The sequence below is a fragment of the Mandrillus leucophaeus genome, unplaced genomic scaffold (assembly GCF_000951045.1).
Source record: "Mandrillus leucophaeus isolate KB7577 unplaced genomic scaffold, Mleu.le_1.0 Scaffold902, whole genome shotgun sequence".
Classification (NCBI taxonomy): domain Eukaryota; kingdom Metazoa; phylum Chordata; class Mammalia; order Primates; family Cercopithecidae; genus Mandrillus; species Mandrillus leucophaeus.
The window spans coordinates 282,175-296,277 of record NW_012109831.1 but is presented as its reverse complement, the minus strand read 5'-3'; the positions used below and the strand labels follow the sequence as shown (position 1 = coordinate 296,277).

The 14,103-nt window shown below is 41.6% G+C and overlaps 1 protein-coding gene across 3 annotated transcripts in view; it reads left to right on the top strand.

Moving 5' to 3' along the window:
- Nucleotides 1-14,103, top strand: part of PIK3R3 (phosphoinositide-3-kinase, regulatory subunit 3 (gamma)) — a 153,760-nt gene that overhangs the window by 45,928 nt on the left and 93,729 nt on the right. The window contains exons 1-2 of one of the 3 annotated variants that reach the window (XM_011969755.1): nt 1,132-1,222; nt 1,961-2,070. The exons of 1 other annotated variant lie outside the window; for it this stretch is intronic. In XM_011969755.1, coding sequence (XP_011825145.1) covers nt 1,176-1,222; nt 1,961-2,070 — 157 coding nt within the window. In that variant the 5' untranslated portion in view covers nt 1,132-1,175. Of the gene's footprint in view, nt 1-1,131; nt 2,071-14,103 lie in introns of those variants that run through there. One more of the 3 variants, XM_011969756.1, reaches the window with a different exon arrangement.

Genomic DNA, 14,103 nt, shown 5'->3' with positions numbered 1-14,103 from the left:
AACAGAATAGAGCCCTTTTGGTGAGAGATCCCAACACCTGTGATTTATCTTAGAAATTACACATGCACTGTAATTCCAATACTTTAAAAAATTTTTTTTTTTTTTTTTTTTGGTTTGAGCACTCCAGCTGGAGGGCTTGCTGACACCTCTCACTATCTTAGGCATGGGGAGTTACCTCTGGGTTCAAAAGTCCTTGGGTTGCAAGCACGGAGGAACTGCGAAATACCTCCCTCAGAAATGCCCAACTGCGTAAGGGCAGAAGCAGGGAGTGGGCTCAGGTAGCAGCCAAGAAGGTTGCAGGAGCCAGGGGCACATCGTCTCACTGAGCGGTAAGGTTCCTGCAAGTGGGGTTTGGGGACCATTGCTTTGACAACTTGTCAAGGGTGCGGGGAGGGCTGTCCCAGCAAGGTGAAGGAGTCTGTAGGGAAGGTGTCTGCCCGGAGACCTCCTAAAGAGCAGAAGAGCGCGCGCCCCGCCAACTGACAGTACGCGCCCCTTCTGTATCCGCTCCCCTCCCCCGCGGCCAGTCTCCGGGCAGAGGCGTCTCACGCCAGCAGGTCCTCCCTGGCTCCTCTCCTCACTAGTCCGAGCGGACCGAGCCTCAGCGGGAGCCTCGCCCGTCTCCAGGCAGCTTGAGGCCCCGAGCGCTTGCCCAGCCTGTCAGTAACCGCCGTTTGCGTTTTCTTCCTTTCTTTCTTTCTTTTTTTTCTCTTCTTTTCTTTTCCCCTTCTGCCTTTGTCCCGCTTAGTAACTGGGCTCTGACCAATCGCCGCCTTACCGGCCGGCGCCGGCTCTCTCCTGATTGGCCCGCTTGGGGCGCGCAGCCGTCTCCCGCTCCTTCGCAGGAGCAAGGCAGACAAAAGACGCAGGCTCCAGGCTCCGGCAACCGGCCTCAGCCAATCACCACCCACCTTGCCTCTCTTCCCTCGCCCCGCTCCCTCCCCGCCTGGCTCGCGTGCTCCCGGCACTGACTCCTGGAGTGCGGCCAGCGCCCGGGCCGTACCATTCTGATTGAGGCTAGGGGAGAGCGCGGATGGCTGATTGGGGAGCCGAAGCCTAGAGAGCGGTGGGGAGACGTGAAAGTCGAGATGGAGGGCAGCTTTTTGAAGGTGTTCTCAGGCACCTGACAGAATCGCGGTACTTCGAGGCGGGACAGCGTGGAAGGGGCGGTAGTGATGCCTGCTTTTACCCCTCCAGGCGCGGTTGGGTGGCGCCTCAGCGGGTGGGCAGCGTGGGGCGGGGAGGGTGTCCCCTCCGCGCCGTTAAAATAAAACTCTAGTGGCTGGAGTCGGGGGAAAGCGTGAGGGCAGTCGGTGCAGGCGGGTTGCTTCTTATACCCCAGCAGGAGCGCCCAGACAAGCCGAACTGACTGGACTTTTCTGGCCGGCCCCATTCCCGAGGCTGGGGCAGCTTCGGTTCCGAGCCCGACCGGAGAGGAGCCGGAGTCCCGGCCCCTGCGGGGTTCGCTCTCTGCAGACCAGTGGGACCCCGAAACTTGAACGCAATCTCCAGCCCCCTTTTTTGCCTTCCTTTGTCACTTTCCCGGCTTTCTCCCAACGTGTTCTTTTTTTCCTCTTCATTCTCCCCCCGAAGGACACAAAAGTGGCTTCCGCAGAAAGATTTGGAGGCGGTGGGAGCTTTTCTCTCCAGAGAGCGACTGTGTAGAAAGGATTTTTGGGAAGCCGATTTTTAACACCTCTGCCCTCCGTCCCCAAAGCCTCTGTGTAACCCTCTGAGGAGAAAAGCCCATAGCTTGAAAGTTCGGGGGCATTTTGTTGGGTTCTGTAGGAGAGAGGGGGAGGACCCTGTTCTGGTAGTTTGGCTGGACTAGCGCTGGCCGTTGAAAACCCCGAAGTACATTTCCCTGTGGAACTTTTGCAGATATATATTTTTAGATTTTTAAATACCAGATAAAAAATATATGCCTTCTATATATCTCCTGACGTCCTGCCCCTGACAGCGCGATGTACAATACGGTGTGGAGTATGGACCGCGATGACGCAGACTGGAGGGAGGTGATGATGCCCTATTCGACAGAACTGATATTTTATATTGAAATGGATCCTCCAGGTACTTGGGAGAAAAAAAAAATCTCGTGATGGGTCTGATTTGTATTTACCAAGAGCTTGGTGATGTTTTCAGGGCAGAAGTATTGCTGGATGCGCTAGGTTCGGGATGAGGGGAAGATTTGCAGTTACAGCTGCGGTAAAACTGCTTCTGGTTTACACGTTTAAAGTTTGCAGTTAGGACCCTGAACCTATTGTCCTGCGAAGGTGGGGGTGGGGGCTGGAAGTGGGGGTGGGACGAGAGACTCCTTTTTTAAATGATCATTTTTTTACTTTGCCTTTGCGTGTCGTTCAGGTTTTTCTTGTGCCCGCCACTTTTATTTTTTTCTTTTTCAATTAAAGACTCTTCTACCTGCAAAGGATGTTTTATATCCCGGGGTTAAAACCAGTCTTTCACTTTGGGCGAATTTTTGAAAGCTTGTCCTTTCATACATTTGTCTAATTTGGTTCGTTGTGTTTTACCCCGGTTAACTTCTGAAACTGAGTTATGTGATTATTCACTGTAAGACTCCCTTTTTCTCTTGCAGAAACAAATGCCGGTTAGTGATTTTTTTTAGGGATTGGGCGTTCGTATTCAGCCATGGTCTTAGTCTGAGGTTTTCCTTCTCAGAATATAGTCGCTCAGAGAGATCTACGTGCAATATTTTATTACTCTTTAATTTAATGATGATTTAACTTAATTTATGGGATAGGGTTTAATGTAACTTGAATTCCCAAAGTAAAAACAAAACAAAAAACCATAAACGAGGGAACCTTTCTCTTTCCTGTGAATATGTGACATGTACATATGTGTTCCTATACACGTAATGTAAAATATACATATATAGTACTAGATTTTTATTTTAAAGCTCTGTCTGACGCTATTACAGACATTTTGTGTATTTGGTAGGAAAGGAAAAGGAAGGCAAAATGGAAAAGTTGATTTTTTCTTTTAAAGTCTACCCCATTTTATGATAATTAGCGGTCAGATTTTATCAAACACTGTTTGCAATTACAGATGGTGCTTTATGTAATGATTCTGAATAAGTAGAGAGCCTTTGTGACTCCTTGTTTCTGTCGAGGATGAATTCTTTATGTATTTTAAAACGTGTAATGGCTAAGCCTACAGAATAAATGTGTGTCATTGGGGAACCTCGCTTATTATAAGACTGTATTTTTGGAAACGTTTGAAAGGATTTGAGCCATGCAAGTGTGAAGAAGTGTAACTGTCTTATAGAAGGTATGTAGAAATTTTTTCCTGTGTCCTTGCAAACAGTGAATTATCCTGTTTTTTTTTTCAATTAGTCATAGTGTTAAATGGTGCTGTACTAAAAACTAATATTGAAATAAACCTTTTTCACTCTTGATGATCACTTAAGATTTTTTTCTCTTCCTTCATTTCAGAGCCTTCTTTATTTGCTTTTGTAATTGTGACTGCAATCCAGATGCAGCTTTTCAGTGTTTTGTAAAGTTTGTAAGATTTGCCACCCATCTATTGTGTCTTTTCCCCTTTGTTTCCCCCTAATGGTAAAGCATATTAGATACATTTGTCATACATATGAATAGAAATTTAGTACATCACTGGTACTTTTATTGTAAAAAATAAGGTTAATAATTCTAGATTCCTGTTGTAAGAATTATATATTCAAACTGCCTTAGAATTATACTGCATTACATAGTATCTTGCCTTGCAGACATACAAAGGGAATTTGTTGGGTGGGAGGTGAGTAGGGAGGAGGGGATAAAATGAAGAATGCATTTATGGTTGAAATATATTAGCCTAGTAGAAAACTACTGGCCAAGTTGAGTTGTCCAAAAATAATTTTAAGAAAAGTTGACTATTAAAACTATATGGAGACGTGTGTCTTATAAGGTTGTATAGAAAATTATGATCCAAACTTTATTTTCCGTGGAAATAAACTTTTGAGTTTAAAATGTTCATCCTTGAATGAAATTGTGCATACTGAGATTCTATTGAGAATACTGAAAGGATACATATGCTGTTCTTTATTACCCCTTTTGTAGCTTTAATGTAGAATATGGTTAGTTACTCCTAACAGCTTTTTAAAAAGGAAGCACCCTTGAGTATGATGAAACACTGCCTATGAAGTGAATGGTTTTTCATGGAAATAGTGTGTATGTCAATCTTGTTTTATGTGATAAATTAAGTTTTCAAAATATTTAAAACTGTATCATTAGTGAAGCGGTTGTAGCATGTTTTGTAGGTTTTTCCTAGCTCCCACCCCACATCAAGCTCTTAATTATTTCCTTCCTGGACTGCTGTGATAGTGTACTAACTGCTCTCCCATTTCTATCCTGTTCAAGCCACAGTAATGTTAAGAGAATCATCTGATGACTTATCTTACAATGATAAATCTTCCAGTGGGTTTAAAAACCTCCCACTGGCTTCCCTTTGCCTACAAAAAAACAAAACAAAACAAAATAAAACAAAAAAACCAATAAATAAAAAAAATCCCCCAATTGCTTACCCTGTCATATAAGTCCCTCTAATTTTTGCTTCCAACTTAATTTTCTAGTTAATTCTCCTCCTGGAGTGCATCATAAATTCTATAGAAGCAATTTTGTGTTTGCTGTTCCTTGAATGTATGCTTTTTTCCCTCTTCCTGGGATGCCTTTCACTCGCAATAGTCACATGTTGAAATCTTATATGTATGTGTTTTTAGGACCCAGGTCAGACGCCTTCAGTCTCAGAATATGTTCTCTAAACCCTTTTTTTTTTTTTTTTTCTGAGGCAGAGTCTCACTCTGTTGCCCAGGCTGGAGTGCAGTGGCACGATCTTGGCTTACTGCAACTTCTGCCTCCTGAGTTGAAGCAATTCTCCTGCCTCAGCCTCCCTAGTAGCTGGAATTATAGGCATGTACCACCACACCAGCTAATTTATGTATTTTTAGTAGAGACAGGGTTTCACCAGGCTGGTCTCAAACTCCTGACCTCAGATGATCTGCCTGCCTCAGCCTCCCAAGGTGCTGGGATTACAGGCGTGAGACACTGCGCCCGGCCTACTCTTCTAGCACTTCTCAGATGAAATTTTTTCCATTCTGTCTAGAGAAGCTACTGTACTATTTATGTGTACTTCTCCCTATGAAATTGGCTTCCCACCTCGTCATGAGCTTCTTAGCTTGCTCAGGGTCTTGCAAGTAGTAGACAATTTAGTCAGTATATGTTGAATTAATAAATAAGGAGCATTGTTTCCTTCTAGTCTTTAGGTGCCTTTCTACTTAAGGTCCTTGCCCAATTCATTGCTTGGCTATTGTAGTAGCCTAGGGCTAAATAGCTTTTGAATTAGACATTTGTTGACTTAGGGCCCTTAACTGTAATGTTGCCAATATTTTTATATGTTTTTTTCATCTTTATTTTCAAGACAGAGTCTCGCTGTGTCGCTCAGTTTGGAGTGCAGTGGCGCCATCTCGGCTCACTGCAATCTCCGCATCCTGGGTTCAAAGGATTCTTGTCCCTTAGCCTCCCAAGTAGCTGGGACTACACAGGCACATGCTACCATGCCTGGCTAATTTTTGTATTTTTAGTAGAAATGGGGTTTTTCCATGTTGGCCAGGCAGGTCCTGAACTCCTTGCCTCAAGTGATCTGCCCACCTCGGACTCCCAACGTGCTGGGATTACAGACGTGAGCCACCACGCCTAGCCTTTCATCTTAATTTTAGACTGAGCCATAAATGCAAAATTTTATCTATTATTGCTTCTAGTGGCCTCAAAAACTATTTTTCAAAGATGTTTCCCTCTAGCTTGTCTTTTCAATAACTAACATCATGCATCCTGAAGATTCCTAATAACTGCATGGATTGGTGTATCTACAGTCACAGTAATGTAAAAGTTGAATCCAAATGGGAGTTTAGTATCTTAATGTTTGTGTATTTCCTGGCAGCAGTAGATATACTGAACTGTTCAGATGAAACATAAAACTTTTTATTGTTGGCTAGGTGTGGTGGCTCATGCCTGTGATCCCAGTGTGCTTTGGAAGCCCAAAGCAGGACGATCGTTTGAGGCCGGGAGGTCTAGATCAGAATAGCTTTGTAAAGATACCATTTCTACAAAACAACAACAAAACTTTTGTGTAGAAATGTTAAGATTGTAGAACAGAGAATCGCCTATAAGCATCCTGGTTAGTCTTGCTATAAATTTGGGAATTGGGATTATTCTGTAGCAAAGCTGGATAGAGGCCTCTCAAAGAGCCTCACCTTTGGTCTTTTGAGGATTTCCTATACACAACTGATTATAACTGATGCACAAAGGTTGTAGCTAGTGGTCTTGTTAGCTCAGCACTTTAGTTTTGACATTGTTATTGTTTTCATTTTAGGAAAATGTAATAACTTCCTTTTTAAATTAATAGACAATTTTTTAAAATTGTTGGCTTTTTTTTTTGTTCTTATCAAGACAAACTTCTGAAATTATCTTTTTTTTTTTTTTTTTTTGGAGACAGGGTCTCAGCTTTGTTGCTCAGGCTAGAGTACAGTGGCACGATCATGGCTCACTGCAGCCTCGACCTCCTGAGCTCAAATGATCCTTCCACCTCAGCCTCCCTAGTAGATGGGACTATAGGTGCTTGCCACCACACCCAGCTAAAGATTTAAAAATTATTTTTTGGTAGAGACAGGGTTTTGCCATGTTGCCTAGGCTGGCCTTGAACTCCTGGGCTCAAGTGATCTGTCTGCCTCAGCCTCCCGAAATGCTGGGATTACAGGCATAAGCCACCGCGCCCAGCCTGAAATTATCTTTAGGGCAGCAACATCTCTTCCATAGATAATTAGAAAATGAAAAGTTTTGTATGGCAAAACATGAATATAGGAAAGTCTAGAAAAGTGGTTTTTAATTTTTTTGGTCTCAGTACCCCTTTTAGACTTAAAAAATTAGAAGACCTCAAAGGGCTTCTCTTTAAGTGGATTATATCTATTGATATTTGTAGTATTAGAATAAAACTGAGAAATTAAAATATATTTAATTCATTAAAAAATAATAAAGCATTATACATGTGGCTTTTTTTTTTTTTTTTTGAGACAGGGTCTTGCTTTGTTGTTCAGGCTGGTCTTGGACTCCTGGGCTCAAGTGATCCTTGTGCCTCAGCATCCTTCTGCACCACCATGCCTGGCAAACATATTTTAGCGTAACTTTTCTTTTTCTTTTTTTTTTTTTTTTTGAGACGGAGTCTCGCTCTGTCACCCAGGCTGGAGTGTGGAGCGCAGTGGCGCGATCTTGGCTCACTGCAAGCTCTGCCTCCCAGGTTCATGCCATTCTCCTGCCTCAGCCTCCCAAGTAGCCGGGACTATAGGCATGTGCCACCACGCCCGGCTAATTTTTTTTTTGCATTTTTAGTAGGGACAGGGTTTCACCGTGTTAGCCAGGATGGTCTCGATCTCCTGACCTCGTGATCTGCCTGCCTGGGCCTCCCAAAGTGCTGGGATTACAGGCGTGAGCCATCGTGCCCGGCCTAGCGTAACTTTTCTAAATGAAAAAATAACTATATTTTCTAAAAGCGAAAAGAATTAGTGGGAAGAATGGCATTGACATCTTTACTATCCAGCTTCATAGAAGACTTTTTTGGGTTTGTTTTTTTGAGACAGGGTCTCACTCTTTGGCCCAGATTGGAGTGCAGTGGCGTGATCTCAGCTCACCGCAACCTCCATCTCCCAGGCTCACGCAGTTCTCCTGCCTCAGCCTCCTGAGTAGCTGGGGATTATAGGCGCCCACCACCACGGCCAGCTAATTTTTGTATTTTTAGTAGAGACGGGTTTTTATCATGTTAGCCAGGCTGGTCTTGGAACTCCTGACCTCAAATGATCCACCTCCCAAAGTGCTGGGATTACAGGTGTGAGCCACCATGCCTGGCCAATAGAAGACATTTAAATTCCCATGTCTGCTCCTGCATTGAGTGTATTGACATATTACAGGTTATAACCTCTGGAAAACTCCACTGTACAGTTGTAAGAGAATGAGAATGAAAATGGCAAATAATGTCTTAGTGATACTATGAAAATAGTTCTGACCTCTTGGACCCTCTGAAGGGTCTTGGAAACTCTGGATCACATTTTGAGACCTACTAGTCTAGAAGTTAGACTACATAGTTTGATGGACAACCTGGTAAAGTATCTTCTGACTTTGAAGCCAGACACAAAGGTTGTTTTGAAGAAGCTTATTTGCTTACCCTGACATACTTGGTATTTTCAACCTGGCACAATTTAGATTAAGTAACATTTTGGTGGAAAACTGGTACACTGGCCCTATGGTTGGGGAACATACCTGCTGAGAGCTACATTGAAGAAATAGGTCATCTGCCAGTTCATGATCTTTACTGTTAACAGGTTAAGCAGCCTTCTGTGGTTGAATTTTTATTTTTAACCCTGCACATTTGGATTCATCTTATATAATAAGACTTCTCCTGTGTGTAGTAATATGTTGCTTTTATGATCTAGGTGTCAGTTTTTAATTATATTGTCGTTTGGGACAAATGCTTATATAATCAAATGATGTAAAAGCTATGCCAGTTTTTTGTCTTCTTATTGAAAAAGATTAGTCATTGCTTTCATTTAATATAATGTATGGTGTATCCAACTATGTTTCACTAGAAGTATGGTGATTCTCTCATTTGATAATGCTTTTAAAATTTATTCTCATTGTTTTGATGCTGAATGCTTTTTTTTTTTTTTTTTTGAGACGAAGTCTCGCTTTTGTCCCCCAGTCTGGAGTGCAATGACGTGATATCTGCTCACTGCAACCTCTGACTCCCAAGTTCAAGCAATTCTCCTGCCTCAGCCTCCTGAGTAGCTGGGATTACAGGTGCTTACCACGACGCCCAGCTAATTTTTTGTACTTTAAGTAGAGATGGGGTTTCACCATGTTGGCCAGGCTGGTCTCGAACTCCTGACCTCAGGTGATCCACCCGCCTCGGCCTCCCAAAGTGCTGGGATTACAGGTGTGAGCCACTGTGCCTGGCTTTTTTTTTTTTTTTTTTCCGAGACGAAGTTTCACCCTTGTTGTCCAGGCTGGAGTGCAATGGCGTGATCTCAGCTCGCCGCAACCTCTGCCTCCTGGGTTCCAGCGATTCTCTTGCCTCAGGCTCCTAAGTAGCTGGGATTACAGACACATGCCACCACGCCCAACTAATTTTGTATTTTTAGTAGAGATGGGATTTCTCCATTTGGTCAAGTTGGTCTCGAACTCCTGACCTCAGGTGTTCTGCCCGCCTGGGCCTTCCAAAGTGCTGGGATTACAGATGTGAGCCACTGTGTCTAGCTGATGCTGAATACTTTTATATTTTTCTTAGAATGTAGAAAAGATAGGACATGTTTATGATTGCCATATTTAATAAGGTAGGTAGAAAAATATAAATGTATCTATGTGATATGATACAATTTTTTATTGGTATTAAAGAGGGAGATAGCCTGAGTATAGTAGAAAGAAAACAGGCTTTGGAAATAGATGACATAGATTACAAAACTACCCTTGCTTCTTATCCTGCCCAGTGTTATATGGGTAGTACTTTAACCTCTCTGTGCATCTGTTTTCTGTAAAATTGAACTAACACCTACCTTTGCAGACTTGTGGGGATTAAATGTACCATATCAATATCTGGTACAGTATTTGACATATAGTGTGTACCCAATAAGTGTAGTTGTATTTAGAGCTTCTTATTGATAACATGTAATTATCCCATATCTACCTCTTTGGATACTCTTGCAGTCAAAACCTTTGAGCTATTTTGCCCCATTCTTTTCTTCCTTCCCAGTGTTTACTGGGGCCACATTTTATCCATTTTGTTTTTTGGAAGTGTTCTCTAGGGTCTTTTCTAGTTATAACATTTTTCACGAGTCTATGGAAATGTCAACCCAAGTCATCTTTTCCTTTTAGTTTCTATTGCCTCTTGTCCAGTTCCTCAATACCGCACCTTAGAAATGATTTGTAATGAAAGTAATAGTTGCTAACATTTGTTGAACAATTATTGTAGTCCAAGTACTATGTTAAATGATTTTATATGTATTCTTTTAGCCACACAACAACCTTATAAAATTGGCGGTATTATTATCCCACTCTACAGACAGGAAACTGAGACTTAGGTTTAGTAACTTACCAAGTAGCGGAGCAGGTCTGTCTGCCTAACTAAAGCCCGGGTTCTTAACCAGTACGTCCTAACTGGTTGCTCTGTTTCTGATTTCTTCTTCCCCTCACTGTAAGTTTGTCCTGAATTCTTCAGCCAGGTTAGTTCTACTGAAATGTTATTTTCATTGTTTTACTGTTCTTCTCAAAAATAATCAGCAGCTCTTAATTTCTTTTAAGTAGAGATCATATTCTTAAACTTTGTAATATGGTACCAATTTATATATTTATAACTTATTACTAATTTTCTATTCATACTTATAGTCGAGTCCTTCTAACCCTATACCCTGATTGCTCATTCCTATCTCAAGCTTTTGCTTAACCTGCTTCCTATGTAGAATATGCCCCTCCCACCCCCATCTTTAAATGAAGATCCTATCTGAGTCCCCCTTTCTTCTTAAAACCTTCTCCAAAAATTCTAGCACTGTACCCCTTTGTATGTAGGGCTATCTCTGTTATTTTGACATGGTATCATGTGTTATATTATGATACTTAATTATTTCATAAATATAATTCACCTCCCTAACCAGATAAGTTTCTTGAGGCCAGGCTGTTGTATTTCCATCGTATCTTTTTTCTTTTTTTTTTTTTTTTGAGACAGGGTCTCATTTTGTCACTGAGGGGTGCAGTGGCGCACTGCAGCCTAAACTCTTGGGCACAGGTGATCCTCCCACCTCAGCCTCCTGATTAACTGGGACTACAGGCATGTGCCACCATGCCCAGCTTGTATCTTTTTTCCCTAAACATCCAGTGCCCAAGTATTTTGTTAATTTTAGGCCCATGGATCCAACTAGCTTCATTTTGTGACTTAAGCTTTAAAATGTTAATATTATTTATTATCAGCATGTGACCTCTAAACTTATGAAGATAATTGGCTGGACACTTATTGTAACAAAGGGAGTAATGAAAAAAAATGCAATGCTTAATGTTATTAGCAAGATTTATATGGTTTTGAGTAAAAGTTGTTTTTGAAACTTTGAACAACTAGAAATGAGTAGGCAGGGCACGGTGGCTCACACCTGTAATCCCAGCACATTGAGGTGCCGAGACGGGTGGATCACTTGAGGTCAGGAGTTCGAGACCAGCCTGGCCAACATGGTGAAACTCCATCTCTACTAAAAAGAAAAAAATTTGCCAGGCGTGGTGGCGCGCGCCTGTAGTCCCAGCTACTCAGGAGGCTGAGGCAGGAGAATCGCTTGAACCCTGGAGGCAGAGGTTGTAGCGAGCTGAGATCGCGCCATTGCATTCCAGCCTGGGCGTCAGAGCGAGACTCTTATCTCAAAAAAGAAATGAGTAATAAGTTTTTCACAGTGTATTAGGTTAGTTTTACATAGCACAGGGCCAAATGGAGAGTTTTAAGTTATCCAGTGTGTTATTATACCAATTAATTTTACCATGTGTAAGACTTGACTTTTAACAAGGTAAAGTGAGCCATCAAGCCTTATTAAAGATCAGTTTCCACATTGCTTGCCCATATATGTTGTATGTATTGTTCCTTGTGCATATTTGTAAATTCACATAAAGTAAAAGGGTTATCTCATTGTTTTATTTATTTATTTATTTATTTATTTTTGAGACAGGGTCTTGCTCTGTTGCCCAGGCTGGAGTGCAGTGGCGTGATCACAACTTACGGCAGCCTTCGCACCTCAGCCTCCCAAGTATATGGGGCTACAAGCATGCACCACCACACCTGGCTGATTTTTAAAGTTCGTTATTTTAATAAAAGAGACAGTAGGCTATGTCCAACCTGCCAAATCATACCGTTTTGCATGTCCCATATCAGTATGAAAACTGCCCTATGACTTGGTATTGATGAATCAACACAAAGCCAAAGTTAATACCATCTACCCTTATCCATACTTGGACTTCCTGTCTCATGTTCTATTTGTGGGCCAGATTGCCTGTCCTTACCTGAGGATATGCAACAACAAATCCAGAGCATGCAGCTGTGTAATCTTAAATATTGTGATAGTTTTTATTTATTAACTATTTTTAAATATTTATTATTTTTTTAAATAGAGATAGAGTTTTTCCAGGTTGCCCAGGCTGGTTTTGAACTCCTGGGCTCAAGCAATCCTTCCACCTCAGCCTCCCAAAATGCTGGAATTACAGGTGTGAGCCACCGTGCCCAGCCAGTATTTGTTTTTAAACTTAAGAAAGATTCAATTATGAATCAAAATTAAAAATCTGAATGAAAATTGCTTTGAAAAAGGTCTTGCCTAAAGGAATTGTTGTGCTGGAAATATATTGCTTTAGATTCTGTTCTTACATGTGTATTAGGCTTTTTTTTTCCATAGGGGATAGAGTGACCTTTCTACAACAGGGTCACTCAATATGGTCTAATTTATGTTGAACTGCTAATAGACATTTATAGAATTAGCCACAACCTTTTTTTCTGATGTTCTGGGACGTATTTTATAAAATATTTAATTCATATGTTTTCAGCTGTAAGCAACAGAACTAATTCAAAATGGCTTTAAAAATAATAAATTTTATCTTCTCATTTAATAGAGTTAGTTGATTTCAGGAGTTCAACAATGTCAGTAAAAACCCCGTATTTTGCTTAGCCATATATTGCTCAATTCTGCCATCCTTGGGACTGGCTTCATCCTCAGGCTAGTAGCAAAATGGTTGCAGTGATTCCAGGCATCATATCCATAAACAACTTCTAAAAGAAGAGGAAAAATATCTCTTCCCATGCCACTGTTTTTGGATAGAGGAAACTTTCTTCAAAAACCTCTAGCAAACTTCATTCCCATTTTTTTTGGCCAGAATTGGGTCATAGGCTAGTTCCTGAACCAGTCACCAGTAAATACCCTTAGGTTAATCACGTTTCTCAATCTGGAATGGTGTTGGCTTATACTGAGGTATATAGTTGTATTGGGGAGAGATTCTGTTAAAGAGGAAGAGGTAGAGAATTAATGCTAGGAAATTAATTTGGAAAACCATAACTCTCTTCAATGTTACTGTCTTTGTCAATAAACAGTATTAGCAAGTTATTTTTTACTTTTTCAGAGTTAAAATCTAGCTGTGGGAAATGCATTTTCATTTTCTGTTATTTTTGAGATGGAGTCTTGCTCTGTCGCCAGGCTGGAATGCAGTGGCGCCATCTCAGCTCACTGCAACCTCCACCTCCTGGGTTTGAGCAATTCTCTTGCCTCAGCCTCCTGATTGGCTGGGATTACAGGCACCCACCACCATGCCTGGCTAATTTTTTTATTTTTAGTAGAGACACGGTTTCACCATGTTGGTCAGGATGGTCTCGATCTCTTGACCTTGTAATCCACCCACCTTGGCCTCCCAAAGTACTGGGATTACAGGCGTGAGGCACTGCGCGCAGCCACATTTTCATTTTCTAAGTTGGACTTCATATTAACTTCATTGAGTTAATATAAGATAGACCTTTTTCTGTCTTGTTGGTTGCTTACTAGAAGATAAGGAAGCTAACATTTCTGGTTGACAGTTAACTAATTTGAGGAATATAGGCATTGGAATAGAGTGTTAGTATAGCAAGTAAATGGGTGTAAGAGAACATTTTGCAAAACTATACATTTAAAATTCTAAAGTTCAGTAAATTAAGTAAACTTGGGACCTATGGAATGATTTATGATAGAAAGCTAACCTGAAAAATTAGGAGCTGTCAAGCCTGGGCAACATGGAGAAACCCCGTCTTTACAAAAAATGCAAAAATTAGCTGTGCATGGTGGTGCACTTTTATAGTCCCAGCTACTTGGGAGGCTGAGGTGGGAGGATCACTTGAGCCCTGGAAGTCGAGGCTGCACTGAGCTGTGATTATACCACTGCACTCTAGCCTGGGTGACAGGGCAAGACCCTGTCTCAAAAAAAAAAAAAAAAATTAGGAGTTGGGTACAGTGGCATGTACCTGTAGCCTCAGCTACTTGCAAGGCCAAGATGGGAGTTTTGCTTGAAACCA